Consider the following 20,998-nt stretch of genomic DNA (forward strand, 5'->3'; position numbering starts at 1 on the left):
TCCAAAATAGTTTCCAGATAAAAGCTTTTGGATGTGCCTTGTATTGTTTTCAACAACCACCACGGTGCTGCTGTCACAGCCTCTCCTTTTAATATATTTTACTGCGCTTGAATTTGAGCTCTGCAACTGTGCTTAAGTGAACATATAGTCCACCATGCTTCACCAGTCTCACCGCCAACCTTGTTTACTGACATGACGTCAAAATTCTGTGGCGCGACCCTATGTCATACCGTCCATCTCACTGGTATTGTTCTTTGCCACCAGGTAGTGTCACCACCCCATCACTGTTTAGACCGATTTCTCCACATTTTTATTGCCCGAGGGATTGGTTAGCTATTATTGTCAGAGAAATCCATCAAGTTGCCATCTTGTTTGCTCGCATGTAAAAATCAGAAAAAAAGGGGTGAGGGTTTGGAAAAGTTGAAAGAAAGATCGGGGAAAGAAAGTCGAATTGTGGGCTCTCAGCTTCGTATACAGGAATAATATTTGGCTCATTATAGTATTACTTAGCGACTGCACCAGTTTTCTTACCATGTTCAAAAAATGCTGCAGGGCCCTTTAACTCACTGTGTTAGCTCACAATGTTTCTATGGCAATTGGGACTATACCAGTGTTTGTTACGCGTGCAAAAAAACAGCATACATGCTTGGCCCACTAGGTATATAACTGAAAAAATTTGACAACACAAGAAATATTCAAACATCAGAAGTCTCAAAGCAAAAGAAAAATTTTTTTGGTGGAATGAAATTTCTACCCATTCAACTTCGCAACTTTCAGTGTTGTAGCGTGATAAATAAAAAGCAGAATAAACTTGGGTTGCTGCTAAGTTGTGCACTTTCTTTTAGTGCATGACTTATTGTCATTTAATATATCACGCTATTGCCATGATCATTTTAGAAAACACTGCAGGTTTTAGTCTCACGAATCACACTCGGAGTGAGCATCCTTGACAATCATTTCAGGGAGCAGAATCGGAAGGCTACCCACGCGTTGTGGTCGACTACGCACTCTCCAGCACTGCCGACATGTCCGTTCCACCAAGTCCAATAATCAGCTGGGTCTTCCCAACACCAGAGGAAGAGATCGCGTAAGTAACCAAGACATGATTATAACTGCTTACGCTAGAGGTAACTGCTCAAGTCATTTGCCCACTTTCTTGTTGAAAGCAAACCGGGATCTCATGCTGGAATTGAACCTTTAGCAGAAAGAAATAGAGCGGAATACCTCCCACATTTTGCTACTGGAAATTGCTATGTGTAGCCATGTCTTAACCCAGGCATCGAATTCCGTACATTGCTGGCAAAGTTGCCGCTCCTGTCAAGTGAATAGGAGTGAAAACTGGAAGAAAGGCTTACCTGTTGTCCATCGCTGACCCTCCTGTGCATGAAACCAGTTTAATGGAGCGATGACTGAAAAAACAGTGGCCCACACAGCAGGAGCTTTTTTTTCTTTACCGAGACACACAACAAGCGCTCATTCCTGGTTGAGTATCAGTATGCACAGGTTTTACTGCACTGCGTGGAATTGGTGAGATGGAGTGTAAGCTTTGACTGGCGTTGGAAGGTGCACTTAGACAAAGTTTCAAAGTTGTAGCGAGTGGGTCATTCAGCTCATCTGTACATATGGTTGCTGTCCACCAAATAATGATGGCAAATGAGGGTTGGAACACATTTTGGATTCATTTTAAAAATTCATGCCAATAGGTGACATTTAAGCGCAGTACTTTTGCAGCATGTACGCCAATGCAGCATATAAGCATCCCATGACATGTTTTGCACAGCGCTTTCCTTGTGCTTATCATGTAGCCAGGTTGCTGGCATTGCCAATAGAAGTGCAACAGGTTGGGCTAGTTTATGTTTGTGTTCGCTTGTCGTTATCACATCTATCTGTGTCCTGTATCTTCCATTTGCATTGTACCTTATCACCATGGAAATTCACCAGTAGCCCATTCGTCACAACGCTTGTCCTCGTCGTGTCTATCTTTGTCCTGCGTCTTTGCATTTGTATTGTACTCGAGCACTATTGCCAATAGAGGTGACAGTTGGGAGAGTTGGAGTCCATTCATAATTGTGAAACGGCACAACAGACGGCAAATAAAGAGTAAGGAATTGCACAGGACAACAGCTATCCTCTGTAACCCTTAGGCTTTTCTCTTCAGCTGTTGTCAGTTGCGCTGTTTCACCACCATGGCATTGCCAAGCTCACTGTGGCTTGATGTGCAGCTTAGGACCTGCCTGCTGGCTGTGGGACTACCTGCGACGCAGTGGGCAGGGCGGGTTCTTTGTCCCGCTGAGCGGTGGCATCGACAGCGCCAGCGTCGCGACAATCGTGTTTTCCATGTGTCGCCTCGTCTGTGCGGCCGTGAAGAATGGCGGTAAGTTAATCCGAACTCTCGCAAATGGACATACCTCACTGTATTTACCCGATTCTATGGCATGCCTTCTTTCCCAATGAAATGGGCATGAACATTTCCTGCATGTTGCGATCTGATATGAGACATAACCACCCTTCACACGGTTGGCAACCACCTACCGTCGGATCCAGCATTGTCGCCATTATCGTCGCAAGATGGCAACAGCGGAAGTTTTCATGATGGTGACAGCGCTCGACTTTCATTATGAAAAGTCGCATGAAAGAAAAGTTATTTTTTGCACACTGAGCTAATGGAAACAGAGCCACATCGTACCTTTCTAGTGTTCCCGAAGACTTGTGTGTATTGCAGGATTAGCTGGTAAAGTGGTTAATCAAAGCGCAGGCCCCCGTACTGTTTTCAGTTGTGGCATAGTCATTAAAAGATATGCAAAATATCGGACACATGAAGTTGCATAAAGCACAACATGCGTTGGCCCATAGACACCGATAAAGGGCTGTGTGACGGGAACAACTGTGGCGAATAAGCGTAAATAAGTTTCCATTCTGTGAAGGTAAATTCTGTGGGTTTCACACTTTTCTGACAACAAAAATCAATGGCATGCTACTTTTTACATGGTATAAAATTGGCAAATCGGTTCTGTGGAAGTCCACAAGGTGGAGGAAAGTACATGAAAGAGAAATGTTGGGATCCACTCGAAATGTAGCACAAACTTATAAAAAAGGAGACCCATCCTGTACCAGGAAGAATTTTTCTTCAACCGCAAGGCTTTTCTTCTGAGAAAGCCGTATGGTGTTTTTTTTTTTTCTTTTTTTTAACTTCGTGCTACATTTCAGGTTGATGACAATTTTTCCTTTTCACATATAAAACTGAGTGCGCATAATGTATCGGTGCAATTATTTCTCTTAGTTTGAACTCTAAAAGGTAAAAGCTAACCGCAAGTTGTATTCGGGAGTGAATTAGAATCGGGTATATTATGTGGTAATTTGGTGACAATCCCATCATTCACAGTATGTGTTATCCTGTCTATGACGCACTACTTGTTGACAGTTTAGCTAATGTGTATCCGTTACCAGTTTCGTCATTATTCTGGCATCCTCTGCAAACTGCCCTGCTCTCTTTCTCCCAGACCCAGACGTGTTGAGGGACGCCAGGCGCATCGTTGGCGACCCCGAATATGTGCCAAGGGAGCCGCGAGAACTCTGCAACCGAGTCCTTGTCACGTGCTACATGGGCACAGAGAACTCGTCGCGCGAGACGCGAGCACTCTCCAAGGACCTGGCCAACCAGATCGGAAGGTGATGAGATGGTGTATCTACTCCCGAGAAACACGTTTGCGAGGTTACAGTGGCAGAAAAGAACTGCATTGTGTTCGTTCCAAAAAAAAAAATGAACCTTTAAATCAACTCGGAAGGTTGCATTAAGGTGGATAAAGCAACACTTGGATGATTATACAGTACTTGTAGGAGTACTGACCAATCGCAGGTCAGTACTTCTGACCTGCACTACAATAAACAATGTGACACACACATTAAACTTTTTTTTTTTTTTTTCACCACGCCTGCAGCTACAACCAATCATCTTTGAGCTGTTAGAACCCTTAAATTAAGCTGTTCGCACTTCAATGTCCGGACCACCCTTTTTCTATACCTACCAACTCTCCTGAATTTTTCGTAATGTTTACGAACTTGGGCTCGTTCTACTATTTTAATGCTTCGAACTTTATGAAAAATAAATTCAGTACACAAAAAGGTTTTAAAGCTGACAAAAGGCGGGGCAGCACCAGATTGCAAAAAAAATGCATACAATAAAGAAATCGTGATGGCACCTGTGCTGCCCTCCTGTAGCAGTGTAAGACACCATATACCAGAGGGGTACCCACTTCGAGCAAGTTATTTAGTGAAGTCTCTGAACAAGGTGAAATCAGCAGAAGCAGAGTCACTGATAAAGTCACTGATCTGGAAACAATGTTGTCAGTATCTGCTGTTCCAAGTTTGCCATGTGTTACGTACTACAGGCCTAAGCCGGCATGTACAAGATGAACCTCAGACCAATATCGCAGGCAGCAAAAGAGCACCGTTTATTTACAGCTTGGAAATATATGTAAGAGAATGGAGAGGGGAAGGAAGAGAGACAGAGAGACAATGGACGCATGTGCCGAGAGGCGTCATTTGGACCAGACTTGTTAGCTGGAGCACTGTGTCTAAAGTCAAATAATTAAGGTGAAAGCCTTATATGTCTCAATAGTCAGTCGACCCTCAGCGAAAACGCATCGACAACACAAAAGGTGCAAAAATGCTACAAACCCTCAACCTTTGGTGGGAGTCAAAACCACAACCTTTGTTGTTAATGACAGCTACGAACCCTCGACCTTTGGTGGGAGTCGAACCCATGACCTTTGGTGTTATTAAAGGCGGTGTTAATTCAGGCACAGTTAATTAAGATATAGTTAAGGCACTCGAACCCACGACCCTTGGTCAGAGTCGAGCCCTCGGCCTTTGGTGAAAGTCAAAGCCTAGACCTTTGGTGAGAGTCGAACCTACCACTATTGTGGTAATTAAGGTGAAGTTGATGAAGGCATATGCAATTAAGATAGAGTTAAGACATGCAAACGCACGACCTTTGGTGTTAATAAAGGTGAATTAGGGCATAGTTAATTAAGATAGGGCAAATTAATGCACTCAGACCCACGACTTTGAATGGGAGTCGAACCCTGGATCTTTGCAGTTAAGAGGGATTACTAAGCAAATTAAGAGGATAAGTAAGTGAATTAAGAGAATGAGTAAGCAAATTAAGAGGGATGACTAAGCGAATTAAGGGGGATATGTATGTCATGTGTCCCTCTTTAATGTCTTGAATGCATCGGCACTTGGGCTTTCGCCTGAAGTCATCTGAGGGATAACATAAGAGACCCTGTGAATTTTTGTTAATAATGTGTGTATGTATCCAACAACAAGTGTGTGCTCAGAGCAAACCTAAATGCATGTTATCCTCCCCTCCCCAACCCTTCTTGTTGTGCGTGGTGCGATGAATTCTAAAGTTCATTGGTTGGCAGACAATTTTTTTATGGTCCTAACTGCCAAAATATGGTGGCCATTGAAGTCTCTAGAATGCAGTTCAAGCATAGGTCCTGCCATACACTTTGCTGTGAAGTGTTGTTACAACATACCCCACTGAGTTTCATTTTATGTTTCTCCCTTTCTGCTGCAGCTATCACATGACAGTAGCCATCGACGCAGCTGTGACGGCCGTTGTTGCGATCTTTTCTACGCTGACGGGTCGCATTCCCAAATTTCGTGTCATGGGCGGCGGCTCACGAGAAGATCTGGCCCTGCAGAATGTCCAGGCCAGGCTACGAATGGTCCTGGCTTACTTGTTTGCGCAGCTCATTCTTTGGGCTCGAGACCGACCTGGTGGTCTATTGGTTCTTGCGACTGGCAACGTTGACGAAGGGTATGTTGCCTTTGCGGTTTACATGTGCCCACTCGAACATTATGGAAGGAAAAAAAAAATATTTATTCAAAATGCTACAGGGGCTACACAATCATTCGAAGCACAGAAGTGCTGAATTGACATTAAAAATAGAGGGAGAGCTACCTGCTGTATGTTAAAATGTCGCATTTCAATTTGCACATCATGAGAAATTGCTCCTTGAAAATGTATGCGAAGTTCTCGCTCATATTGCTCAAGACTATGTACAAACATGCTGCAATTCAACCTTATAGGGAGCCCTTAGGTTTGTTTTTAAACTGTCGTAAGTTTAATTCGTTCACTACCAAAGCCAACATATCGCCATCTTAGCACAAAGCATTCAAAAAGAAATGTGAAAGGTGGTAAAACGCTGGCCTGTAAAAAGTTATCAGTTTACAAAATCACTTCAGTTTCTCGCCAAGCTGCTTTTACAGAAAAACTGTTGGGGAGAATTCTACAACGGTTCTCGTGCAGCAGGGGCGGTGAAGGCCAGCGGCAGTGGAGGCCAATGGGCGGCTGTCACTCGAAGAACACCCAGAATCACAGCCTGCACCAGAGCACCAAAGTGGACGTATGACCTGGGTGTCGGTGCAAACGTGCAGTCTGGTTAGCAAAGCCTTGGATAGATTTCGTTCAGTGGCAAAGCAGACCTTTAGGACTTCTGAAGGGTGTGAAAACTCTCTTCTGCAGGTTCACTGTTTCTGATTTACGAGCTGCTCGGATTGGCGTACCTCTGCAATGTTCTTTTTTTATATACAGACAAGAAATGAGTATGCACTCCCATTTGTAGACCCGGTTGCCGAGACCACTGCATCCAGTTGATGGCAACATTGGCATAACACAGCAGCTTTGTCCGATCACTTATGCTTACAGATATTCAGCTCGCCAAACCTGTCATGTGCTTTCACGCAGGCTTCGAGGCTACCTGACCAAGTACGATTGTTCAAGCGGGGACATCAACCCAATAGGAGGCATCAGCAAAGTTGACCTGAAGCGGTTCCTGAAATATGCCTGCGAAACTTTTAAGTTGTCTGCGCTCAACGAGTGAGTAGTTTGCTATGTTGCACGCTCACCTGAAGCACTTGGCACGTGATGTACATGCAAATGAGGACATGTTGCCACCGTTTCAAATTGTCTCAGCATACTCAAGGCCACACCGACTGCGGAGTTGACGCCACTGAAAGACGGGCACACCGTACAAAGTGATGAGGTGCGTTTGATCGTTAATTCATTGTCTTGGCCTTGGCTTTGAATACTGATTAACTGAGTTTGGATTCAGCCTGCTGTGGGAATCGCTGTGGTTTACAACCATTAAGTGCTGAATGGAAGGCTGCATGACATGCAATTGGTGTAGGCTGAATGGCCAAGGAGTTGGTGTAGCACAACGTTAATTGCATAAACAAATATGTTACAATGTAGAGGCTGAAATTCCAATGCAACCCACTAAATAGCCAGCATAAATTTCACACAGGTATAGTACAAAATAAGAAAAAGTAAGAAAAGGGGATGTATTATAACTTCTCTGTATAAATAGTGCAAAATTTAATTTGTTAGAAAAATGATTACACATTGTTTTTTTCCATTTCTTTTACCATTCTGCTTATTGTCTGTAGAAATTGCTGATAGATTCTTTATTATTATTGTTTCTCCTGTGTAGTGTCCTTATTTTTTGCTTTTTGTCATAGTTGCTTGAGCAGTAGGCCTAAACATCTCTATCTTTGTAAGTGTGGCATTTTTTCTAATGTGCTTATTCAAATAATATGCGTAACGATACTCTCTTTATGCAGTACTTACTTTCAGAATCAGGAAAGCATTTAGTATTCAATTTGATATTCAAAGCTTGCCTTTTCCTAACATCGTTATTCAGCTCATTTAGAAAATTTTACACTTTGGTACGCCTCTAATTGAGGCAGCATTTTGGGTTCAGTCAATTATTGGCATGTGTGATCTACGCAGGCTGACATGGGGATGACATACGAGGAACTTAGCACGTATGGACGGCTGAGGAAACAGCTGGCCTGCGGGCCATACTCGATGTTCAGCAAATTGGTTCACCAGTGGCAGAACAAGTGGACGCCGTTTCAGGTAAGCAGCGCTTGATTCTTTAAAGGAATTCTGGCATATCATTTTAGACTTTTTTTTTGCCACATTTTTTGCCTCAAGCTCAAAGGTTTGGGAGCAGTTTCCTTCTTGCTTTTGCTACTGTCCCCACGGGTGCTCTCCCTTCCTCGCCGCATACTTCTCTAGAAAATGCAGAGACACTACTTTGGTACCGTATGTCACGTTGACTCTCTTGTTTGAAAACACCATTCGCTTCTGCTTACCGGGACTTCCTACTTTCCGGCTGCATGCTGTTACCACCGCACGCGCAGTACAGAACACACTACACGAGGTGAAATCAGTTGATGGTACCCAGCCTGCAAGTGAGATAATGGGAAAGAACACGATTGCTGGCAGACATATTGGAACTGATCTCCTTCATATATATGGACCAATCAGCAGCTTTTACTTTGGTGGCATCACATGCGTGAGCCTGTTAGGGTCACGACACGGAAAGACCGGAAAAGCCCAGAGATGAGCAACGTGAATGCATTTCGAATTATCAGAAGTGGTTTAAGGGCCCCTTAAATGAAGGTCCTTGACCTTGAAATGCTATGAAAAACACAGACAAGCCTCAGCACTCTGTAATCAAGTTACTGTAATAACTTTTCTACGAAGCAGTTTCGTTATCGTTTCCCAGGATATGTACGTGTCGTGAAGTCATGACACATAAGGTAGTCACATCGGAGAAGGACATCGTGATGTTTTGGCGCTCGCTCTGGTTCACTCGATTGTCTGCTATGCTGATACTCGTGCTGCCTGGTATAGCAGCAAGACAACCAAATGAAATTGGAACATCTACGGAACTAGTGGCAATCAGAGAGGCCGTTCAATATATTTCGCGACAGCCTCCTCAAATATGGACAGTCTTCAGCGACGCAAAATCGGCTCTTCAACTACTTAGAGTGGTGTTGAAAGAAAGCGCTTACAGAGCGTTGGCTCTTCAAACTGCCGAGCTCTACACTTTAGCACAAGAAAACGGCCACCACATCACATTTCAGTGGATTCCCAGTCACTGTGGTATACAGGGCAACGAACTGGCCGACGCCGAAGCGAAGAAAGCGCTCGAAGAACGAGAGTCACTGCTTTCAATTCCTTTTTCAAGAGCGTACGCCAACTGTCTCCTCTCCAGTGTCATCCGAAAATTGACAGCACAGCACTGGGACAATCCGGATAATCGCCACAGACGACTCCAGAGATTGGACCCTGCCATGACTTTTAGGCTACCACCGAAACTTCAACGAAGCTGTGCCAGTCTTCTGCACAGACTAAGGCTGGGGGTAGCGTTTACGCGCGGATACGTGCATCTCATGCGACGCACCGAGTCTCCACACTGTGAGGTGTGCAATGTGACTGAGACTATAGGTCATGTGCTTTGTGACTGCCCTAAGTACGTGGAAGAGCGTGAAAGGTTGGACAACGACCTTACATGTCTCGACGGCGCACCGTTGTCGGAGGACGTTATTTTAGGCCCTTGGCCAGATCCTCAATCGAGTTTCAAGGCCATTCAGGCATTACTGAACTTTTTAAAAACAACGGGCTTGGATTGCAGACTTTGAGCATGCCAAATTGCTTGCGATATGTTCTACTCCTTCCTTCTATCGTCATCTTCACCCATCATGCACCTCTTCCCTCTTTCTTTCCCTCTTCCCCTTCCCCCAATGCCGAGTAGCTGGCTAGAGGAATATACCTCAGGCCGACCTCTCAGCATTTCATATCATTAAACTTCTCTCTCTCTCTGGAGCAACTGTTTTTTTAACGTTATAACTGGAAAACTATAAAAGTAATTAGTAAGTATTCTTAATTAGCCAACTGGACATTGCAATTTGTCGTGCGAATGACATCTGGATCTTCAGGTAATCCACCTCAACTGCTCAATTTGCAGTATTTCTTTTAGGGGATCTCTAAGGAATTTGTTCAGACTAAAACACAAAAACACTATGTAAGTGTTGTGTGTTGCTCCAGCAAACCAGCCTATATGTATTAACACTACACCGACCAACAATGTAGTACTAGTGAGCACACCTCTGTTCTTTGTAATAAAACGATAAATCATGATATAAAATTTGCGCCTATCATGTCAGCTCATAAGTATCTCTAATGCACACAGACCTCAATGGAATACCGCATAATATTCAGCGGCTTGTTTGATTTTGTGAAATTTCCTATATTTGGGCTATTCCAATCTTGGGCCGTCAAGTATGTGCCATTGTGACACAGGAGGCATAGAATCCTCTTAAAGAGGCGCCAAAGCACTTTTTGAACATAGTAACACAACATGCAGGATCTTTCGTAGAGGTTGCTGTGAACATGCGAGCCTAACATTACTGCAGTGCATGCAGCATGGAATTTACAATCTCCTGTCAAACACGGGGGAAAATTGTTTATTCTCGCTTCCGCAAGCTCGCCATGTAGCATCAACGAAAGCAGCTGGACCCACCAACGGTATTGGCTGACTTCGTGATCAGGAGAGCCTTCTCAGTGATATGCACTCGCTAATTTTAAAAAATGAAAAATATATCTGTCTGCATTCTCGAAAAGACGGAGAAATCATTTCATGTATGCACTGCACGTAACTACATCTGCTGCATGTGGCCTCCGTGATAGCAGCAGCGTGGTGTGTAGCGTAGCATCTACCACTGCCGCCACGGAATGCTGCGATATGTCCCTTCACCACCACTACGCTCCACTTTTGGGAGGGGCTTTGCCCTCTTGGCTTCTCCGCTGTACAGCTTCCAGCGTGCTAGTGGAGATTAAAAGAGAGAGAGCCTGATATCGGTGTGATAACTCCACTTATAGTTGAAAAATTCGAAAAATTTTTGCAGCATGTCATCTATGAAGCATCTTTTAACAGCGAGGCCATTCTATGATTAGTTAGAAAAGTGTCTCAGGGCCCCTTTAAATGCATTTATGTGTATGTTGTACTTCTCTGTGCATGAACGTGTCAACACCATTCTCTCAGCAAACATCATACATCGCCTTCATTTTTATGCCATCACTGTGTCACCTCACTCTGTGCATCTGAATAACTTGGTGCTGGTGTTCTGGCATGGCTTGTGAACAGTGTAGTGTATAAACATAAACATTACATGATGTTAAAGTTCTGACCTGTGCTGCGCATAAACATAAACATTGCATGGCGTTAAAGTTGTGGCCCGTGCTGTGCATAAACATAAACGTTAAATATGGCAAAACAGTTCTGTGGAAGCTTGCAGGGTGGAGGAAAGCGCATGAAAGGGAAAAATTGACACGCGCCCAAATTGTAGCGTGAAACTACAAAGGAAACCCTACAGGTTTTTCAGAAAGAGAAATATGGCTTTCTGAGAAACCCGTGTGGGTTTCCTTTGTAGTTTCACGCTAAAATTCGGGTGAATGCCAATTTTTCCCTTTCACCAAACATAAATGTTGCCTAAGATTACATGTTACATGAGATGAAAATAAAGACAACTGTGTATATTGCATTTAGCTGCATAGCATTTAATTAATGACTTTATGTAGACTTCAGCGTGTGCATTGTATCTGCATAATTTTTTGTTCTGACACTGAAGGTTGCAGAAAAAGTGAAGCATTTCTTCAGAACCTACTCCATCAACCGTCACAAGATGACTGTGATCACACCATCATACCATGCTGAGTCATACAGCCCGGACGACAACCGCTTCGACCTTCGGCCATTCCTCTACAACCCTCTGTGGATGTGGCAGTTCACCCAGATTGACGCTCAGGTGAGCGTAGCCATTTTCATTTACAAGTGAGAGAATAATTCCTCCTATGCTTTCCTTGTCTGTTGGCTTCATATGGTCGTTATTCCAACATACCATCAGTTATCTGTTGTACGCTGTCACATTTCTTGCTCATCAGCAGCTGTCCATCTGAATATCAAATGGAACAGCATTGACTCTCTCCTTTCATCCATAAGCAGGGGTCGGCGGGCTCGTTAAACTGCCAATGCAGCATTTGTTCCCCAGCCCTCCTTAAGTAAAAATTATGAAATAAAGTCGATTCAATTCAAGTTTGAGAACTTGTAGGCCTAGAACAGGAACATTTTGTCATAGCTAGTCGAACAAGTCGAAGTGAATCTGCATACAAAACAAAATGTTGCAAACTGGCTGATAAATTATTTACGATTAAACCTCGATATAACGAAGTAGGTAAAATTGGCAATTTGCTTCGTTATATGCAAATTTTGTTGTATTGAAATTCAACCTTTTATGCAAGAAAGTACAGTCGCCGATCAATTTTGCCTACATGGCAAGGTGCCACAAAATTTTCCGAACTATCGGGCAATCAAAGAAAGCAAATTTGAACGAAAAAACTTATTTTGATTAATTTGGGAGTCGGTGACGAATGATACAGTTTCACGCCACGTCGACCATATTTTCACATCGCGATACGAATTAAGCGAAGCCAGCCACGCAGTCGCGTGCACTCCGCCCCCGCGGCTGATAGCGTCGCTATCACTGGAACGATGCTATCATGAAAAGCGCCAGCAGCGGGGAACGAATGCTTCGTCTGCCTCTCTGGTCTGCCTCTCACTCTTAACGGGTCACCGAAATTCGAGGTTACGCAATCTTCAATACTAAACACGCGGGAAGACAGCTTACACGATGCCACGCTGTCTCAGCACGCCCACTCTTTGCGCATGCAGCAGATTACCTCTAAAGGAGGGTGCGCGGCTACATGTGCGCTCAGCCGTGGTTACAGCCAGGTGCATCCACGTTCCAGACGGCTGCCAGAAATCGCAACACAGACCAACTTATCCCCACCCCCCACCCCACCCCTTGTGCATGCTTGATCACGTTACCGCGAGCTCACTCCCTTACTCCTCTTTCCCTTTGCTCGCGTTGGGAGGCGGCACTCACGCGTGAAACCACCATCTTTCTTTCTCACCCTCACACACTTTCACTTGCACCTAAAACACAAAGTGCACAGGGTGCAATAGGATCTTATTGCACTTGGACTTTACATGGAACAGGTCGCTCTTGTCGCGCTGCGCGCCATTTGAGGTGCGTTCTCAAGCAGCACCTTGTAATTCAGTCATTTCACCATCTGCGTCTGCGAAAGTTTGCATTTATTGGCTCGGCATCGCTTTGCTGCCGAAGCGAAATTTCGTTATATTGAAATTGCATACAAATACATTTCATTATATTGAAGTCCTAATTACATGGTGTTTATGGACAAAAGTTTATGAAAAGTAAATGCTTTGTTATACCTAGAATTTAGTTATTTTGAGGTTTAACTGATATTGCTTCTCAAAAGTAATATTAACAACCACACACATATAAGTGCAGCATTGTTTTTGCTGAACAGGAACATTTTGTCATTGCTAGTCGAGAGAACCGACGTGAATCTGCATCCAAAGTAAAATGTTGCGAAAACTGGCTGATAATTTATTAATGTTGCTTCTCAAAAGTAATATTAAGAACAAAACACATATAAGCACAGCATTCCGTATACACTAGAACCTCTTTCATACATTCTTGTAAAGAAATGCGAGAAAGGTATTAACTGGAACTTACGATTTGATGGTGCTAAAATATTTGGTAAACACTACTATATAGCTGACATGTACATAATATGAAACATTGCACATAATCGTTGCAGCACGAGAAGCCGAAGCATGTGGCGCTGACAGCGTTCAAGCGGCCGGAGACACACATTGTCATTTTTGTGGCTTCCTCAAGCTTACAGTTGTGCTCATTGAATTAAAAAAATTTTTTTTTATTTGGTATTAATACAACTACTCACAGCGTCCAAATTGGACCACGAGTCCACAACTCTCTCAGGTAGTGCATTTTTTTCGCTGGATGTTTTGACGCTGCCACTTGGCAAAAATTGTTCCCGCATGAAACACCAACGCACATCGAGCTGGCGGGGGCCTGAGCGACCCGAGACACGCTGTGTTGTTTCCCTATTGCACTGTGTTTTGAGACGGTGGCGGGAAACCAAGATGAAAGTGGGTTGACAGACGACACCGGAATACAATGCCACCAGAGTGAAACATGATGCTTGCTTCGCACTGCCTGCAGCAGGGAACTGTGGCACGTTTGGGTTATCAACTATTAAAAGCGTGCAGTACACTTCCAATGGCACTATGCCACATATTCTGTGAAACAGATAGATGAAGATGCTTACAACAATAGGGCTGTGATCGCTGTGATTGCAATGTGTGAAGACCCCCTAGGAGATTTGCTGGCATCGGAAGAGGAAGCTGAGTACATGCTAAATTTGACACAGGCAGGTGAGCACTGCTAGGAAGCTGCCATGGCGGGCACTTACGCTGTCGATCACACGTGCTTCATGCCTTTCCTTTTTCACATGTCATCTAACGGCCAAAGAAATGTATCATACAATCGCAGTGCGCTGAAGTTCTGGACATTGGTTCCAAAAGATTGCATTCTCTGGGAACGTATTAACTAGTAAAAAAGAAGCCCAACTGTATTGGGTAATTTATTGTCTTCTCAATAATGAACTTTGGCAGCAGGAAATTGTGTGAAACGAGGCCATATCAATGAAGTTCTGCAATACTGTTTTCGTTTCACATTTTGTTGCACAGGTATGCTTTTGAACCACAATGACGCCAGATTGCTCTGGGCACGAAGCACATTAGGCAAAACTCTACTCTTAAAATTTAACTTACCATTCCTTGCATACAGCAATCCTCACATGCAAGAAAGTTATTGGGGCACCATGCAATGGCCCCTGCTTTAAATCCCGCTAACGTTATGCCTTTCATTTTGTCACTGTGTATTTTGCAATATAGGTCAAAAATCTCGAGCTCCTCAAAGATGCCCTCTCTACGGGCACGAGCGGCACCAACATCACCTGGAAGAGCAGCGCTGGCACCTGTCAGGGGTTTGGCGAGAAACCCAGGGACACGAGAGGGGGCCAGCAACGAGCGCCCGAAAACAAGATGGCGGACACACCATCGGGAGACCTCGGTATTTTTGTCTCCGGCGGCGGTTATCGACAGCCAGCCCTCGAAGTGTGCAACACATCGATGAACCTGCCCAAGTGCTTTGCAGAGCCTTTGGACTGTGGTGAAGTCAGGTCTAGGATATGGCTGCTGTGATTTTGATAGGCATAGGCTATGGCTTTGAGCGCTACTTTCTTCTCTGTGCGTGCGACTTCGTTCAGTCGGCGAGTTTTGCACGACTGACGCAGATCAGTGTTAAGAAAGGAAAGGAAAGGGATCTAGCGGAATATGCCGCAGGCCTGAAGCCTTCACCTGAAATTTTATAGATTGTTCCATGTGTAGAGATTGTTCCATGTGTAGACACTGTTTCACAGAAAATGTCAGAGAAGTGGACATTCTGTAGCCCACATGTCAGCACATAGAGACAAGTATAATGACATATCTTGTCGGTCATTCCAGAGAAGCTACCTGGACCCTTGATTGAGGGCTTAAGTCCCGACTGGGTTTCAGACATTTAAATGTGCAAGAGGAAAACATGCTGCTCCTTATTTTCGCCACAGCAAAGTGTACTGCATGGTTGAACTTTTAGTTTTAGTTTTACTGCTACAAATTGTCCTGTGGAATACACATTAAGAAAATATCACCCTTATTAATTTTAACAAGACATCGATCAGGGTGCATGAAAAAGTTGAAAAATGCAACACCGCTGCTGCATTGCTTACCTCTAGCAGAAGCAATGAGTTCTTTGCCAATGCCTGTGTTCTTGTAGTCATGGAATGTGTATGCCTGTAGGCTTAACTGTGTCACTAAAACTTCAGTTGAGAGTTCAGTCCTGTGGTAAGTTTCTATGCTACACTCTTTCTTCCTTCTTTTTTTTTCTTCCTTACTCCCTGCTTTGCATCTTTCACTCATGAAGTAGTATTAGGCACACTCATATTTTCGTAGTGAGTTTTTATTTGCAAGACTGTGAGTGTCTTGTCAAGCCTCTGGTATTGTATTTTGTTTTCCTTTTTACCCCTAGTGTGCAAATGACATGCCTAGTGCAAAAGTGTTTTTTTTGTGTGTGTGTGTGTGATTGGATGTGTGTGTGTGTGTAAAACTCACACTGTTATGTGAAGTGGATGCAGAATTGCAAATGGTTTCAGTGCAGAGTGCCTAAGTAGTTGAGGCTCATTGTAGAGGTGCTGAAGTGTGTAGACAAGACACAAATTATGAAGATGAGGGCATAAAACCAAACACCAGTTGCACTGTGTAATCCACTATGCACCTTTGTCTTCATGTTTCGTGGCTTGCTTGCACTATTTCGCACTTTTAAGATGCTACCAAGGAGCAATAGCTTTAGCCATGATGACATGAATCCCAAGGCACTATGTCACGTGGTGTACAGAGAGATTCCGAAATGACAGCACTTTCTGTTAATTAAATACTTATTGTTCAAGGCAGCAAAGTGTAGGTATTGCTGCCTTTCTCTCTGAAGGAACAAAAGAAATATATATAGCGGGTTCATTTACAAAAAATCACTCAAACAAGAAAGATATTACAGAACCAGACGGGACGGCACGTGCATTACTCTGTGATCTAGTAACCAATTGCTTCCGTAAAAATTTTTATTTTAGCTTTTTTTTTTCTGAGTGAACCCCACCTTGTTTTTCTGGTTGCTGTTCAGGGAGCAATGCTTACACTTGCCTTTAACCATTCGTTTGATCTTTGGTAGTACTGCCTTTTCTCGCCTCCTTTGGGTATGCCAGCTGTACTGACGATTTTGTTCGCATAAGGTTACTCTGCGTCCGTTTCTGAACAAATTGTCCTCACCCTTAGTTCTGGACTATGCCTCAAAGCGCCCGCAAGGTAGATGCTAGTGTTTTGCAAATAGTCGTCGGTTGTTGGTGCCATTTATTCTACTGCAACCTTAGTAAACTCGGGTGACATATTTGTGACATTCTACAACGAAGGATGTAAGGGAGTCGCTGTGTGTTACTCAGATGGAACCCACTTGTAAAAGTCGCAACAGGGTGCGGCAGAGAAGTTGTAATGAAGTTGTCTGGCAAATGTTGCGTTGCTCAGACGGCAAATATAATGGCTCTCCTGGTTAAACCACTGACTTGCCCACATTCACTTTTTCAACGAGGCAGAACCAGGCAAGCGTGTTTCATTTAACATGCACTTGAGTGCAGTACTACTTACCTGTTTAGTGTATACTTTCGTTTCATATACTGTACCTGTTTCATGGATACTACTCCTGCATCCAAAGTAGGGGAAGCAAGTTCCTCTGGTGCCCGATTTATTTGCGCCGGCAGATGGCGCTCGCATCGTAACACGCTCACCATCGCTCGCCGTAGCTGCGCTGCTACCACATCAACTCCCACCACCGCACACATGTCATGTGGGGAAGCGGAATGTCAGGGAATGCAATAGTGACTGTAGCGTTCCCAGAACTCACAAACAGCTTTTTCTGGCTATGCCAAAACTCTGCGGGGGAAGCTTCTACGTATGTATTACTACGCCGAGAGTAGCCTGGGCAAGTTCGCAACAGTTTCATTTTCTCTGACATTGTGTAGTTTGTTTACGAAGGCAGTTAAAATTTAACCAGTGGAACCACTGCACGCCAGTTGCCTTGTCTGTGCCCAACAGACATTTGTTGAGTTTGTTGTGTGTCTTTGAGGCAAGTTGAGTGGTGGCCAAGCACAAGAGAAATGGTCGCTAGAATAAATGGACACTACTTTTGCTTTTGGAACTTGCGTGAAATGTGCAGTGATCTTGCAGGTGCTGAAACTCATAAGAGCAATCTAAAATTTTTTTTAAATGTTAATCTTGGCAGTATTATGTCTATTTTCAGGTTTCAAGCCACTGCAATTAAAGCAATTATGTGTTCTATTTGCGTGTAAGAAATTTCAAGCAAAATTATGGGGCTATTTTCAGCAACATTGTGACGCACTTTCCTAGCTTTGCTGTCATGGCCACATGTAGCTTTCTGCGAGTTTAACAAAATGATGAATATGCATTGCCTGTAGTATTAGCACATCAAACAAAGGTTCTTTTTTTTTCATTGAAATGAGCAGTGGTAGTACCTGTTGCTTGGAGAATGAAACTGCTACTCTGTTGCCTCTGCTTTAGGCGCTTTGCCTTATGAGGATATGTGGTAGCATCTTTCTTCCCAGTGCTTCACATTTGCACATTTTGTCAAAAACAGATTGGGCGCACACATCATATGTGCTGATGCCAGGCAAGGAATTTATTGCAATAGGAATGGCTGTGTCATCTGTCCCAAGAAGGCAAAACGCCTGTTGCGGAGAATACAGAATGCAGACTGGTTTTGCTTTCCCGTCATATCACACATAACCCCACTTTTATTCATCTGGCAATTCCACTCGTGGCATGAATTGTTCATTTCTTCTGTACAAAATGTCGTGGCAAACCATGCACGATGTCCTTAAATAAAATGCTCAGCTGTACGTGTGTGCAAAGCTTGAGTGCAACAAACCGGCACTTTGGCTGGGAGAGCCACTTGTATTTGTGCCCCTCGGCAACGCAACATTAATGACACGAGTTTAAGCTGCCTTCTTGAAACTCCTCTGAGAAGATGCATTTAGCTCCTTACTATGAAACATTAATACTCTTGGTACTGGTAAAGCTTGTGCCATGGTGTTCGTTCTTCCTTTTTTTTTTTTTTTTTTGAAGTTTATGTTTCCTGGGGCCCTTGCACACAGGTGGCTTCAACACTACATATGCAGCTATGTGCGAACAGACGTCAAAAACAACTTGTGCTGCTGTGTACAGGGTGTGCCCTCATTTGAAGGAAGCCTGTTCACTTAGTAGTAACGACAGTGAGTGGACAGCAGAAGTGTTTTAATCCCAGTGCTATTTTAACGAGAACAAGGTAGCCAAAGTGCATTGGTGGTATCCTAAGTTAGCCAAATGCATTAAAGCAATAGTGAAATGCTTTGAAGGAAACGAACGAAAATATAAAAACAGGCCCTGTTTCAGTAGCTTCAGTAGCTTGTCTGGCACTCTCAAGCTCAGGAAAGTGATTTGTTCTCTCTCTACCTATCCATGTGTATTTCACTCACTTACTCCCTTTGTTTTTATTGAAATAGAGTCAGAAAGGCTTAATCACCATGAGCGGCTACTCCTTTTCGCTGAAGGACATGTAGAGTGTGAGGGCCAACAGAAGGAGTCCGTCTCAGTATTCAGAACTTTGGAGCTGCGAAATTTTTACGGAAGTTCTGGTACGCAACCCGACAAGGAGTTCAATGGCTTTGAAGCTTTTTGACGACTGCACGTGACACACTCATAAGATTAGTGTCACCTTCACGATAAGCCTAATGATCTTACACAAGAAGTTAGGGGTTGCCAGATTTGTCCTCAGGCCACGCGTCTTTTTTAAAAGCCTTATTCTTTATTTCGTTTGATTGCTTTGTAGGCAAGAGAGTCACGTTACAGTACCTGGTATAAAAAGATATTGCAAAGCAAATGTGTCGCATAAGTTTATGCATGCCTTGAAAATGCATTATTTTTCACATTTTGTACTTCTTTTTTTAAGCGCCTCATGCTATTCTTAGCCCTCCAGCATTTTGGGTGTTATCATTTTAATGTTGTAAAAATGTCACAAGTTGCATTAGGTTGTACAGTATTAGCAGCAAAACGTTACATTTCGGTTTATAGCTACATAGACATCATCACGCCGTATTTCACAAGCTATCCTACATAAGGAGCCAGTGTGTTCATAAGAACCAATCATGTCGAAATCTCTGGAGGTTTCTGGGTTTATATCTGCTTAGCGAGAACATTTTTGCTAGCTAGTTTTAAGATTTTTGTTGACAATATTGACTGCACAAGTAAACAGAATCCATACAAGGGTTTCACTTGTTCTGTCCACGATTCCTTGTCTTGTTTGCATTTACTTACGCAGTCAGACAATTATTCGCTTAATAAATGCTGCTGGTAAATAACTGCTCTTCTTGAGAAGCAAGTCATTGCTACTTTTTCTGAGGGGAGACAATTTGCCTTGTGGTTCCTGAAAGCACTTCTTGCTAGCAGTGCCCACAAAACCTTCAGGTGTTGAAGAAAATGGATAAACCTTGCAAATCTTCCACTCTTAAACGTGTTAAGTTAAATTTTCAGGGCTCATGGATGACGAGTCCACTTTATTGGTTGCATATTGCACACCCCTGAATATTGTGGAATGGATGCATATGGATCGATTCCTGTTGATATTAGAATAATGCAAAGTTGTATTCAGCAACAGCATAAATCACTGTTCCTGTAAAGGTGACGCTCGAAACATGGTTTCCATGACGTTACTTCTGGCACCTTCAGTGTGGCTTGCTAGGTTGCGTTTCGTTGTTCTGATGGAGCCATTGCAGGAGGGTGCGATGTGGACACCGCCTGTTCACAAAACCTCTCCTATGCTATGTACCCAGTTGTAGACCTAGCAAGTTACACTGCAGAAGCCATGCAGGCAGTGAGGTCGTAGAAACTCTCGCGCCACACTTTTCACAGTGCAATTGTTCTTGATCTGTGACACCTTCTCCATAGTAGTTAATTCATATTCGTTACAGCATGTGAAGGCAAGGTTAGGTCAGAGCACATATTATTTGCCCAGTTTTATGCTTCCCGTGTGCGATGTGCGACGTTTTGGTCACAAGCGCAAGCGGTGATGTGTGGCTGCCGGTCGTCAGAACTTGTCACTGTCCTCGTTCACTGTTAAATAAGTTCAGATCTGCAATGCCTTCCGTATAATAGTGATGTATTGTGCGACATAAAGTTTGAGAACTAACGCTCGATCAAATGGCATGACATATATCTATATCTTTCTTTCATGTCCGACGCACTACCTTTTGATAGCAAATATGTTTCATAATTGTTTGATGTTTCGGTGTCCACACAGGATGAGCACTCATCCTGCCTTCTTCAACTGTGTTCGTCTTAATTTGCACCCCTCGTTTAATAGCCACCAACTAGCCCAACAAGAAGTACACCTACGATTCCTTTTAGTACAGACGCAGATTGCTGACACATTCGCACTTTGCTCCTGGCAGTTTGCTGAGTATCAGCGTCCTCCTTCTCTTCACATTGTAGGAGCTCTTTACTGCTGAATGGATGCTAAATTGTCCACTTTCATAAGAAGAGAAATGTTCTTA

At 43.5% G+C, this 20,998-nt stretch overlaps 1 protein-coding gene across 4 annotated transcripts in view; it reads left to right on the top strand.

Moving 5' to 3' along the window:
• Positions 1–15,687, top strand: part of Nadsyn (NAD synthetase) — a 36,914-nt gene extending 21,227 nt beyond the window's left edge. For all 4 annotated transcript variants that reach the window (XM_075673679.1, XM_075673676.1, XM_075673680.1 and 1 more), the window contains exons 11-19: positions 963–1,087; positions 2,223–2,374; positions 3,501–3,669; positions 5,582–5,824; positions 6,755–6,886; positions 6,983–7,052; positions 7,799–7,927; positions 11,491–11,667; positions 14,706–15,687. In XM_075673679.1, coding sequence (XP_075529794.1) covers positions 963–1,087; positions 2,223–2,374; positions 3,501–3,669; positions 5,582–5,824; positions 6,755–6,886; positions 6,983–7,052; positions 7,799–7,927; positions 11,491–11,667; positions 14,706–15,014 — 1,506 coding nt within the window. In that variant the 3' untranslated portion in view covers positions 15,015–15,687. The remainder of the gene's footprint in view (positions 1–962; positions 1,088–2,222; positions 2,375–3,500; positions 3,670–5,581; positions 5,825–6,754; positions 6,887–6,982; positions 7,053–7,798; positions 7,928–11,490; positions 11,668–14,705) is intronic.
• Positions 15,688–20,998: the final 5,311 nt, after the last annotated feature.

This window comes from Dermacentor variabilis, chromosome 11, assembly GCF_050947875.1.
Source record: "Dermacentor variabilis isolate Ectoservices chromosome 11, ASM5094787v1, whole genome shotgun sequence".
In the NCBI taxonomy this organism is placed as follows: Eukaryota; Metazoa; Arthropoda; class Arachnida; order Ixodida; family Ixodidae; genus Dermacentor; species Dermacentor variabilis.